General features: G+C 63.3%; 2 protein-coding genes across 2 annotated transcripts in view; one reads left to right on the forward strand and one right to left on the reverse strand.

Moving 5' to 3' along the window:
- The window catches only part of LOC125696601 (aspartyl aminopeptidase), a 43,952-nt gene that overhangs the window by 26,368 nt on the left and 4,969 nt on the right, over positions 1-12,615 (reverse strand). The window lies entirely within an intron of this gene.
- Positions 1-12,615, forward strand: part of SPEG (striated muscle enriched protein kinase) — a 31,124-nt gene that overhangs the window by 11,285 nt on the left and 7,224 nt on the right. The window contains 26 exon segments of the mRNA XM_048952464.1: positions 2-1,064; positions 1,175-1,318; positions 1,775-1,957; positions 3,412-3,623; positions 3,782-3,870; positions 4,066-4,247; positions 6,165-6,425; positions 7,326-7,484; positions 7,645-7,834; positions 7,948-8,177; positions 8,290-8,409; positions 8,581-8,685; positions 8,770-8,976; positions 9,079-9,202; positions 9,279-9,451; positions 10,082-10,194; positions 10,401-10,569; positions 10,658-10,751; positions 10,901-11,101; positions 11,223-11,283; positions 11,425-11,502; positions 11,612-11,784; positions 11,867-11,893; positions 12,061-12,213; positions 12,330-12,372; positions 12,467-12,535. Of these exon segments, the coding sequence (XP_048808421.1) occupies positions 2-1,064; positions 1,175-1,318; positions 1,775-1,957; positions 3,412-3,623; positions 3,782-3,870; positions 4,066-4,247; positions 6,165-6,425; positions 7,326-7,484; positions 7,645-7,834; positions 7,948-8,177; positions 8,290-8,409; positions 8,581-8,685; positions 8,770-8,976; positions 9,079-9,202; positions 9,279-9,451; positions 10,082-10,194; positions 10,401-10,569; positions 10,658-10,751; positions 10,901-11,101; positions 11,223-11,283; positions 11,425-11,502; positions 11,612-11,784; positions 11,867-11,893; positions 12,061-12,213; positions 12,330-12,372; positions 12,467-12,535 (4,623 nt within the window).

Here is a 12,615-nt window from a genome sequence, read left to right on the forward strand (position 1 = left end):
CCCCATGAGTGACGCGTCGGGCCGCATCTCGGTGCGGGCATCTCCCAAGCTGGTGCGCGCCGGCTCCAGGATCTTCGAGCGGCTGCAGTATTTCGAGGAGCGCCGCGGGAGCCTGGAGCAGGCGGACAGTCCCTTCCCCACACGGCCGTGGCTGCCTCTGCGCAAGACGCGCTCCTTCGACCAGCCAGGCTGGGAGTGGCGGCCGGGCACGCCGGGGGGCTGGCGGGACGGGGAGGGCAGTGCGGCCAGCCGCCGCCAGGCCTTCCGCCAGAAGGCCGCCTCCTTCGACGAGCGGGGCAAGTTTGCCGGGCGCGTGCAGGACATCGAGCACAAGTTCTCGGAGGAGCTGAGCCGCATCAAGAGGACCGTGTCCAAGCAGCAGCTGCGGCGCTCGCAGGAGCTGGGCAAGGCTGAGCCACAGCCATCTGCCGAGCCTCCCGCCGCCCGCACTCCACGCGGCTCAGCCTTGCCACGCAAGGTGCCACCAGCCAAGGCCTCAGCTCCAGCTGAGGGCACGCATGTCATCCAGCACCTGGCTCTCTCCAGCGTGGCGCTGGTGGGGCCCAACGGGGAGCCGGAGCCGGGGGGACAGCGGGCACGGAGAGGCCTGGCACGGGGCGGCGCAGCAGAGGAGGTGAGGAAAGCTGTGCAACAAGATGGTGGGGAAGTGAGGAAGAAGGAGCAGTGGTTGTTGGCGCAGGCCACCCCGCGGGGCCGTGCTGCTGAAGGGACCCCGTGCCCGGACGGAGGTCCCGTGGCTGCAACCAGGGCCCCTGGGGTGGTGAGTGAAGGGCTGGCTGCCAGGCTGGCCGTGCCCCATGGGCTGTACCGGAGGCCAGAGGTGTCTGCTGAGGTGCGGTTCCTGCCGTGGGCAAAGCCGGGCTTGGAGCAGGAGGCCCGGCTGGAGAGGAGCTGGGCAGGGCAGCACGGCACAGGGAAGGAGGTGGAGAGAAGGCAGGCAAAAGTGGCGGAGAAGAAAGAGAGCGTCCGGACGGCTCAGGAAGGCAGAGGCACGCGGAGCAAGGCAAAGGGGCGCCGGGCCCGGCCCACCTCTCCAGAGCTAGGTAGGGCATGGCTCTTGTCCCACACACAGGCAGTACTGTAGTGCTGCCACACCTCACTGGATCCTCTGCTCACCCTGCTCATGGCCGTGGGGCCATCTCTCCCTGTGCAGAGTCCTCCGATGACTCCTACGTCTCAGCGGGCGAAGATCCCCTGGAAGCGCCCATCTTTGAGATCCCCATCCAGGACACAGCGGTGGCTGTGGGGACAGAGGTGCTGCTCAAGTGCATTGTCACAGCCAACCCACAGCCAGAAGGTGAGTGGTCATGGGGCATGAGAGCGCAATGGGCTCTGGCATGATCCCTCTGCCTGTCCCGGTCCCTTGGGGCCACCTGAACTGTGTGGCTGAGCTGTGGCTCTGCGCTCCTCAGGAAGCAAAGTGCCAGGGTGCGGTGCAAAGGGCAGGGGGCAGGCAGAACCTCTGTGATCTTCCTGTGCTGGGATAGTAGGAGGAGGCACCAGGCACGGAGCAGCTGGCAAAGGCTGGCAACGAGCAAAGAAGCTCTGGTTCCCTCCTCCATCCTCCACTGGAGGGCAGGAGGATGCCAGTAACCTTAGAGGGGCCTCTCTCCATCAGGGTCCTTGGGGACCTGGGGCTGCTCCCGATGGCAAAACGGTCGCCAAGTCGAGCAGAGACCTGTGCTGACAACCGGGGGAGTGAGGACTCTCCTATCCCGGGATGGTCCTGAAGTGACCCTGCTTCTGCCCGCAGTGTCCTGGAGGAAGGACGGGGTGCCGCTGAGGAGCAGCACGGCACGGCCCATCAAGGCGGAGGGTGAGCGGCACACCTTGCTGGTCAGGAGCGCCCGGGTGGCCGACGCCGGTCTCTACACGGTGACGGCGGCCAACGAGGTGGGAGCCACCTGCTGCAGCGCCATCCTCAGCGTACGGCCCGGTGAGTGCCGGCGGCCGGGATGCAGGCAGCGGGGGGCGGCGAGAGGGCCAGCGAGGCGACGGGCTGCCTGCCAGCTCTGCTGTCACTGCTAGGAAAGCGGCTTCCTTACCCTACAAGGCTCTGTCTGAACCGAAGCAGCTGACTCGCTGCCGGGTTCTGCCGTGGGGGGAGCGGGGTCAGGCTCCGAGCATCCCCAACGAGTTGGCAAGTTCCGTGCCTCGCGGGGCACCCCAGCTGCCCACCGACACGCAGCCTGCGCTGATGCCCAGCATGCCCTCCGCCATCCGGGGATCCCCATCCCAGGACTTCCCCTGGGGAGCGCAGAGCCCCGGGGAGCTGCAGGATCCCCGATCCCCGCTGCCCCGCGGCGACCCGGGGCGCTGAGCGCACTGCTAGGCAGCTGCCGCCCCTCGGGGCCGCTCTCCCCCGCGGCCGGAAGGGAAGGGAAGGGGTCGGCAGCCCCCAGACCGCCGCTGGGCCCTCCCCCGATTCAGGCCCAGCCCCGGGGGCCGGGCGGCGGCGCGGGGCCGGGGCGGCGCTCGGCCGGGGAGGGCTCAGCGCTCCGGGCTGGATGTGCGCCCGGCGCCGCCGCATCGGCCCCGGCCCCGGCAACGACAGCGGCGCTCCCGCGGTTCGGTCCTGCTCGGGGAGGGGGCCGCAGCCCCTCCGGTGAGTGCGGGGGGCACCGGAGGGCTGCGGGCGGAGGGGCTGCGGGGAGCCCTGGGGGACCAGCGGGACCCTGGGGGACCGCTCTGCTGCTGCTGCACGGGGGCAACGAGGGGGGTGAGGGGCCGAGCCGTCACCGGGCCGAGCCGTCACCGGGCAGCCCGCCCGCTTCCCCGCTTCGGCAGCTCCGTAAGGGGATCTGCTGGTGGGGGGGGCGGCGGGAGGGGGAACGGCGGCGGCCACGGCCGGGCTGGAGCGGGGCCAGCCCCCCCACCTCGGGCAGCGCTCTGCCGGCAGCACGCTCGCCCCCGGCCCCGCACACATCTCACCCCCGTCCCGGCCCCACGCTCCCCCCACGCCGGCTCCTCTGCCCACGCGTGCTCCCCTCTATGCCGAGCTCGGACCCCGGGAGCGGCCGTCCGGGCTGCGAGGGAAGCGCAGCTGCCAATGTCACCTTCAGCCTTCTGCCGGCTCGCGGCAGGGGCAGCCATTCCCGGAATCCGGGCGGCTTAAGGATGGGAGCACGGCCTGCTGCGTAAGAGCCACTTGAGCCCCGCTGTCGCCTTGCGGGATATCGCGTCCGCTTATCAGCCCCGGGGCGTGTTTCGCACCCACCCCCCGCGCAGCCCAGCACCCCTTCGCTGCCGGCTACCGTGCTGTTCCCGGCGGGATGCAGCATGGGGTGGGCATGCCTGGGCACCTCCAGGCACAGAATGGTGGGGAAGGGTCCCCAAGCCCCCTGCCTGGCTCTGCTTGCTGCCAGCTCCTTACCTACCCTCTCCTGCTAGCCCCCGCCGTGGAGCGGCATGGGAACCTGGCCCCCCCCCTGGGCCAGGTCAGCCCCATCACCTCAGACGAAGAGTACCTGAGCCCACTAGAAGAGTTCCCTGAGTCTGGGACCCCGCAGCACCGACCAGCCATGAAGCTGCAGCCCAGAGCGGAGCATGGGGCTGCCCACAGCTCTTCGGAGAGCAGTTTCAAGGCTGCACCCACATTTGAGGTGAGCTGAGAGCCCCCTGGGACCTGACAGAGAAGGAGCTGTGCCCTGCGGTGCTCTAGGGCTCTATGATGGGGGACAGGTGGTCCCTGGGGTGGTGGCAGGGCCACGTGGCCCCAGGGTGGTGGGTACTGGCTGCTTCCTGACCTCCTCTTCGTCAGGTGGCTCTGTTGGACCAGTCGGTGCTGGAGGGGCAGGATGTCAGCATGAGTGTCCGCGTCCGTGGAGAGCCCAAGCCCATCATTTACTGGTGAGTCCTGATGTTCACTGGGTCACAGTACGGCAGGAAAGGGGGCAGGCATGGGGATGTCCCAATTTGGGGTCTGCCAGCTCAGAGCAGCACCAAGGAGAGGAGCTCTGGTCTTGGTCTTGTTGAAATTGAGGAGAATGGGGCTTTCTATGGAGCCAGCTGTGACAGTGCCTCTCTGCCCATGTCCCTGAGCAGGCTGCGGAACCGGCAGCCTGTGAAGTACGGCCGTCGTCACCATGCAGAGGAGGCGGAGGGGGCTCGGGGTCTGTACACACTGCACATCCTGGCGGCTGAGCGCACTGACACCGGCTTCTACACCTGCAAGGCTGTCAACGAGTATGGCACCAAGCAGTGCGAGGCCAAGCTGGAGGTCAGAGGTAAAGCTCCGCGAGGGCGTCCCCATTTCCCCATGGGGCTGGCCAGTTCCAGCACCCTGCATGAGCTGCGTGGGGAAGGGGCTGCTGCAGACCCCTTCTCGGTGGTGCTGCTTCTTGCCCTTCCCTGCTGCAGAGCAGGTGGGCGTGAGCCCAGTGTGGGAAAGGCAGTGTGTGGCGGGGTGGCAGGAAGGGGACACGGAGTGGTCATACTGCTGCAGAAGCTGGCTCCACAGAAGAAGGCAGGCTGCCCCACTGCCCAATCCAAATGTGCAGCCCCACAATAGTGGGCCCCGCTGCCCAGCTGTGTCAGTGTCCCCAGCCTGACCCAGAGGCTGCTGCTCCACCAGCATAGCTTTACCTTAAGTCCCCTTGTCGCCATGCTGGGGCTGGGTGCTGGCCCTAGCTGTGCAGAGGGGGCTCTTGCCCTTAGTGGCCCTGCAGGGGACATGTCCCTCCACCATGCACACAGCTCCTTCCTTCCCTACCTGCAAGCTGTGCCCAGGGGACAGCTCAGAGAGAGCTCTCCCACCTGCTTGCTCCCAGCTCAGAGCAGGCCCCATAGTACCTGGGGCTGGACTACCCCTCCCCAGCTCTGCCGTGGGCTCCAGCATCCTCCTAGGGCCCCTTATATGCGTGGGGAGTGGCACGGACCAAGGGACTTGCAGGAAGGGGATGAGTGATGCTGCCTTTCTCTTGCCCTTTGCTTTGTGTGCCCTGCTTCCCCCAGCCTTCCCTGCTGACGGCTGCCTGAGTCCCTGAGCTGTCCCAATCCCACCCCAGCCTTTGCTGCACTGCTTCTGTCCTGCCAGGCCCCCGCTCCCGGTGAAGCGTGGTGGCACAGGAGTGGCCATGGGAGCCAGGCACGCACCCAGCGAATGGATGGGTGATGGCTGAGGCACCAGTCCCCTTGCCGTGCTCCATGTCTGTGGCACACAGCGTTGCGTGTTGGCATGTGTGTGTGTGCCGGCCCCGTCTCCGCTGCACTAACCCTTCTGCTTGCTGACTGCGGTTTTTGTCTGTACGCAGGGGGAGTACGATAAGGGGGTTCATCTCTCAGAGCCACGGGGGCTCTTAGTTGGACACCTCTTAGGCAGTGGACCTCACCTTGCATTATTACCTTCTGCTCCATTCGCCGCCTCGTCCTGGACGCACTGCGGGGACGCGCGGGCCCTCGACGGCGGGTGTGGGGCATGTGGGGTGGCCGGGCACTGTGTCACCAGGGCCGAGCAGTGGGTGGGGAGTGGTCGGTAGCGCCAGGCATCCCCTCAGCCGGGCTAGGGCGGCTGCCCAATGCTGTCTGGTGTCTTGCTCCATCTGTGTGTCTATGTCTGCGTGTCCTGCTGCTCCTCTCCTCACCGCTCAGGGGAAGGGAGCAGGGAGCTTGGCCCCATGGCTGCTCTGTGCCAGCCAGGGCTGTAGGAAAGGGAACGTGATGCAATGGCTCCCACCTCAGAGTGTGGGGGACAAGGGACTCGGGGACCCCCGTGCTGGGGCCATGACCCTAGGGTCTGCCTAGTTCCAGCCGCAGAAGCAGCGCCGGCTCTGGGTCTCTTCTCCCCAGGGTGGGTGGGCTTGGTGGGATGTGGGCTGCGAGGCCGTGACCCTTTTTGTAGCTCTAATAAAATCTGTTTGGTAAAGCGCTGTGTGGTGTGTTCCTGGCACGGACACTTCCCCTCACCCTCCCCATCGCCTTCCCTCTGCCCCCCACCCTGGCTCAGCTCCGCTTTCCACATCTTGCCCCAACCTCCTCCCCGCTGCACCCCTTTGCCTGCATCCCGCTCCCTGCCCGTTGCACCGGGCCTCTTCCCCGCATGCCCCTGCCCTGCACGGCCCCCTCCTTGCCATCCCCCCATAGTTGCTTTTCAGTTGCTGAGATGCATCTCTCTTTCTCTCTCTTTCTCCCCACTTCCCGGGCAGCTCGGCCCGAGTGCCAGTCCCTGGCTGTGGTGGCTCCCCTGCAGGACGTGGTGGTCGGGGCGGGGGAGCTGGCACTCTTTGAGTGCCTGGTAGCTGGCCCGCCAGACATGGATGTGGACTGGCTGTCACGGGGCCGGCTGCTCCAGCCCGCCCTGCTCAAATGCAAGATGCATTTTGACGGGCGCAAGTGCAAGCTGCTGCTCACCTCCGTGCACGAGGACGACAGCGGCATCTACACCTGCAAGCTCAGCACAGCCAAAGGTAAGCTGTGGGCACACAGCCCTCAGGGGTATCTCTCGGGATCCAGCCTTGGTGTGATGCTGAGGGGATTGGCACATTTCCATCCCAAAGCATAGCTGAGTGCTGGAGAGGGTGGGGGGTTAGAGAGCTATTTGTGCCCCCAGCAGCTGGTGCTGGACAACTTCATGGGCTCTAGTGCCCCATGGAAGGGCACCAATCAGTGAGCCTGAGCCTAAGCCTGCAGCCCACCCTACTCAACTCCCCTCCAGCAGCCGTGCAGCACCCAGGCACTGGGAGATGTTTGTGTCATGACCGTACCATGCATCAAGAACTGCATGCCTTCCCCGGAGCTGCTTGCAGCACAGCTGTACCCATCCCCAGGCTCCAGATCCTCTGGGCTCCTGTTACTGACATGCCCCTGCTAGCCCAGCACAGGGATGTGGGCATTTGGCAAGGGGCCTACCCTCTTCTCCAAAGATGCCACTGGTGGCAGGAACCACTGCACACTGCTAGCTGCCCTGTCCTGTGCCCTCTGCACTTCCCCCTACGCACAACCTATGTCTCTCCTTCGCCACCCAGGGACAAGTGTCTCTGTCCCATTCCCCTCCTAAAGTGGGCAGAGACCCCATCAGTGAGTCCCTGCTACAACCATCCCCACTGCATTGCATTTGCACCCCCAACTGTGACCCCCTGCCCCAGAAGGACAATGCACCCTCCCGCTACACCCGCCAGATGGCATCTCTATTGTTTGAAGGGAAGGAGGTGGCACTCAGCCAGCAGAGCCCAAGCACTGTGCCTGGATGCCTTGCACGTGCACTCTGAGCCCCACAGCCCCCATGGGGTGACATGCTGTGCCCTGCCCCATGTGTTCAGCTCTGCCTCTGGCCATGAGGGTTTCACCCCGCCGTGCTCTCCTTGCAGATGAGCTGACCTGCAGCGCCCGGCTGACGGTGAAGCCCTCCGTGCAGCCACTCTTCACCCGCAAACTGGAGGATGTGGACGTGGTGGAAGGACGGACAGCACGCTTTGACTGCATGGTCAGCGGGACCCCTGCGCCGACAGTCACCTGGAGCCACTTTGGTAACCCCTGTTCCATGGCCTCTATCTTATGTCCCTCATCCCATGGGGTCTGCACTCCTAGGGGAAACCCAGCCTTGGTCTTGGAGCATCCAAGGCAGTGGGCCAGAGACACCAAGGGCTGTTCTGGGGCTGCTTATGCCATATGCATGTCTCCACACAGGCCAGATGGTGCAGGAAGGGGAGAACGTGCGTATCCAGCGGGATGGGGGGCTGCACTCATTGGTCATTGTGCATGTGAGCAGTGAGGATGAGGGGCACTACATGGTGACTGCCAGGAACATCCATGGCCACGTGGAGTGCTCCGCCGAGCTCTATGTGGAGGAGCCACGGCCATCTGCTGCCTCCCAGATGTAAGATGGTGTCCCCCTGCATGGTGCCCATGGGACGTGCCCCAGCTTTGCCAGGCAGCTTTGTGCTGCTGGGGCTGGGCTGGGCGCACTGTGCTCATCACAGGTGCCCACAGCTCCAAACTGGAGAAGATGCCATCCATCCCAGAGGAACCAGAGCAGGCGGAGACCGAGGCGGAATGCTTCACCATGCCCGACTTCCTGAAGCCACTGCACAATCTGGAGGTGGTGGAGTCCAAGGAGGCGGTGCTGGAATGCCAGGTGGCTGGGATGCCATATCCATCCATCACCTGGTTTCACAACGGGTCGCGCATTGACAGCACTGATGATCGCAAGATGATGCAATGTAGGGTTACCCATTGCTCTCCCCTTGGCTACAGCCACCTTCTCCTGGGCGCAACACTGCCCAGGAAGGGAGCTTGCACCACACTGATGGGCTCTTGCATCCATTCCTGCAGATAAGGATGTGCATCGCTTGGTGTTCAGAGCCGTCAGCCACACTCATGCTGGCGTCTATAAAAGTGTCATTGCCAACAAAGTAGGGAAGGCCACATGCTATGCACACCTCTATGTCACAGGTAAGTGGGGTCACCACCGGGGGCTGCTACCCCTGTGCCCCAGATCTGGAACTCAGTGTCCCTATAACAAGGTGACAGCAGATGGGACCACAGGGTAGTGCAGTTTGTGAGGGAGTTGGTGCTGATGGGGTCTCCTGGAGGCTCACCCCACTCCCCACCTCTCTCATGCAGATGTGGTGCCAACCCCCCCGGATGGGCCTCCCACAGTGGCCTCAGTGACCGGCAGAGCCATCACACTGACATGGAACAAGCCCAAGTGGCTAGACACGGCCATAGGTGAGGGGCTACAGGGGGTGGGCATTGCTGTGACACAGTAATGGGGGCTCTGACCCCATACACACTGACCCTGTCCCCATACAGACCCCAGCTCAGTGACATATGTGGTGCAAATGCAAGTGCTGGGCATGACACAGTGGATGGTGCTGGTGGCTGGCGTGCGGGACACTACCTACACAGTGCACGGGCTCACCAAGGGGGCCCAGTACCTCTTTCGTGTCATTACTGCCACCCCCAAGACCAACAGCAAGCCCTCCCCACTGGTGGGGCCTGTGAAGCTCTTAGATCGAGGTGAGTGCACAGCAGGGTGCTGGGGTAGAGAGGCAGAATGGGCGGCTGCAAGCCCAGGGCTGGGTGTGGGATCTGGAGGAGTGGTGACAAAATGTGTGGCAGGTCCCTACCTGGATGAGGCTCCAGTCATCCTGGATAAGCCTGATGTAGTATACGTGGTGGAGGGCCAACCAGCCTCCATCACCATCACCATCAACCACGTGGAGGCCACTGTCATCTGGAAGAGGTAGGACGCACCCTAGGCGTTCCTTGGGGGCACGCACCCAAGGGTGACGTGCAGAGCTGATGGTGTGTGCCCACAGGGGCGGGCAGGTGCTGGGGGAGCAGGAGGGCACGTGCGAGATGACGATGCCGGATGATGACCAGCACTGCCTGCGGCTGCTGCACGTGGGTCGGGGGGCTGCAGGGCTGCTGGCCTGCGAGGTGAGCAACCACCACGGCACTGCCCGCTGCACCCTCCACCTCCACCTCGCAGGTAGGTGCCCCCGTGCCGGGGGGCTGTGCCCCTCTGCTGTGGGGTTGGTATCCTCCCATAGGGTAGCACTGCCTTCGTGGTGCGCCATGGCTGTATGCCATAGGGGGCACTGCCCCATTGCATGGCATTGCTCATCCGTGATCCGTACTCATACACCGTGGGAATTCTGTCCTATTGGGTGGTAGTGCCCCATGGGGCTGAAAGCCTGTGAGCTACATGCATGTCTGGTGTCTTATCTGATTTGAGTGGAGGCATCCCACATGCCCCATGATCATGTGCACGGGCTAGCACTGTGCCATGGGTGATGCTACCCCCGTGGGTGGCACTGTGCCATGACCCATGGTGCCCCTTGGCCACGTGCTATGAATATCACTGCTGCATGGTGCCCCTTACCCGTGTATGACATGCATTGCTCCATAGCCAAGAGCCATGAGGGAAGCTCCACAATACCCCACATCCGTGTCATGGCTGGCGCTGCCCCACAGCACCTCACATCCATCTATAAAGGGGAGATGCAGCCCCACTCTACCCCATGTCCACGTCCATTGAGTAGCACTGCCCATGATGCCCCATTCTCAGTGTGTTGGTGTGACACTGCCCTATGGTGTCCCATGCCCCATCTCTTGGCAGAGGCACCGCGTTTTGAGTCCATCATGGAGGACATCGATGCCCAGGAAGGGGAGACGCCCCGCTTTGCCGTGGTGGTAGAGGGCAAACCGCTGCCGGACATCATGTGGTACAAGGTGGGATGGGACACCAGCACCTTGTCCTGACACACAGCCCACCAGACACACAGCTGCTGCTCCCCTCTCTCTCTGGTTTGGGCTCCTTGTACTGGGGCTTTGGGTTTGTGCTCTCCCCAGGTGACACAGTGTGCTACAGGTGCTGGCATTGGGAGCTGGTGGGGGGATGGCATAGGTCTGTCCCCTGACACCTGCTATACCCCCAGGATGGGGAGCTGCTGGAAGAGAGCAGCCATCTGAGCTTTGTTTACGAGGACAATGAGTGCTCCCTAGTGGTGCTGGGTGCTGCTGAGCCCGACAATGGGGTATACACCTGCACGGCCAGGAACCTGGCAGGAGAGGTCTCCTGCAAGGCTGAGCTGGTGGTGCGCACAGGTACAGCCAACCAGATCCCCTTGGCCCTGCACTGTGGGTCTGCCCCCAGCCCCTTGCTCAACCCTGACAGCACCTCTCCTTCCTCCAGCCCAGCCTGCAGCCGATGCCACCATGGAGGAAGATGCGCTGCACAAGGCACGACGCCTGACTGACTACTATGATGTGCATGAGGAGATCGGGAGGTACGGGGCCAGGAGATCCTCTGAGGAGAGTCGTCATCCTCCAGCAATGGTCCTGGGGCATTTCCCTGCGGGCATAAGTGCCTACCCCAGCTTCTCAGCGATGGGGAGGTCTTCCCTCCCAACCTCCTCATCCCACTGGCATGTTGCAGGGGGGCTTTCTCCTACCTGCGGAGAGTGACAGAGAAGAGCAGCCACCTGGACTTTGCTGCGAAGTTTGTTCCTGGCAGGACAAAGGCCAAGCAGTCAGCACGCCGGGAGCTGCACATCCTCTCACAGCTCGATCATGAGCGCATCGTCTTCTTTCACGATGCCTTTGAGAAGAAGAACGCAGTCATCATGGTGATGGAGCTGTATCCTCCAGGAGCATGGTGTGGGGGTCAGGGGAGGGCTGAGGGGCAAAGTGAGTGCATGGGAGCAAGGTGGGAGGAAGGCACGGGCACAACGTTGTCTGTGCTCCTTGACCGTTCCCAGCTGTGCTGAGGATGAGCTGCTGGACAGGATGGCAAGGAAGCCCTCAGTGTGTGAGTCTGAGGTGGGTGAAGTAGGCAGGGAGACAATTGGTGGCTGGGATACCAGTGTCTGCTCCCTCCCATGGTGCCAAAAGGAGGTGGCGTCTGCCAACCTCATCGGGCTCCCTGCTGCCTGGTGCCACCCCACCTCTGCTCCCTCGCAGGTCCGCTCCTACATGCGGCAGATCCTTGAGGGAATCTGCTACCTTCACCAGCACCAAGTCCTGCACCTGGACATCAAAGTGAGTGCACCCTGGGTCCCTGCAGAGGGGGCATCCCCTGTGCCCCACTGTGCCTCTCCCCAGTGGGAGCCTCCTGCCAAGCTCCAGCCTGCCCTGCACTCTCCTGTAGCCAGAAAACCTCCTGATGGCAGATTCAAGCAGTGAGCAGGTCCGGATCTGCGACTTCGGCAACGCGCAGGAGCTGACACCTGATGAGCTGCAGTACTGCAAGTATGGCACACCTGAGTTCGTGGGGCCCGAGATTGTCAACCAGAGCCCCGTCTCCATTGTCACTGATGTTTGGTAAGGGCAGCTGGGTAGACCTGGCATCCCCACTGTGCTGAGGGACTGGCACTGTGTGGTGACCCTGCTCTTCTCTCCACAGGCCGGTGGGGGTCATTGCCTACCTGTGGTAAGTGCCTCACTGCATCCCCAAAGAAGAGATCCCTATTCTGTTCCCTTTCCGTGCTCTTCACCTCCTCTCTGGCTGCTCCTGCCCATAGCACTGGGACAAACCTCAGTCCCCATGACATGTCAAACTGTTTCCTGCATCCCAGTGACAGTGTCCTCTCCTCACAGCCTCACCGGGATCTCCCCCTTCGTGGGTGAGAATGACAAAACAACGCTGATGAACATCCGCAACTACAACGTGGCTTTTGAGGAAAGGATGTTCCAGGGGCTCACTCGGGAGGCCAAGGGCTTCGTCATCAAAGTGCTGGTCAATGACAAGCTGTGAGTGCTGCGGAGCTCATCCCCTTCTGAGGCATGGCCACATGCCCCGTTGGGATGGAGGAGCTGGGTGAGGGGCTGGCAGGATGCAGGCCTCACCTGGCTCTGCTACTTCACAGGAGACCCAATGCAGAACAGACTCTGGAGCACCCCTGGTTCAAGGTGAGTCCCAGCACAGAGCAGCACCCAGGGGCAGCAGTGTTGCTCAGGGCTTGCTGTAGGGTCTAAATGACTTTGCTGTCCCCTCTCCCTGCAGACACTGGCCAAGGGGAAGGTCATCAGCACTGACCACTTGAAGCTCTTCCTCTCCCGTCGGAAATGGCAGGTGGGGTTAGGAGCTGGGGTGGGAGGAGGGCAATGTGTCTGGCTGATGCCATGCATGGTGCTGTGGTGCCTGCCTGGGCC

Source organism: Lagopus muta, chromosome 8, assembly GCF_023343835.1.
Source record: "Lagopus muta isolate bLagMut1 chromosome 8, bLagMut1 primary, whole genome shotgun sequence".
Lineage (NCBI taxonomy): Eukaryota > Metazoa > Chordata > Aves > Galliformes > Phasianidae > Lagopus > Lagopus muta.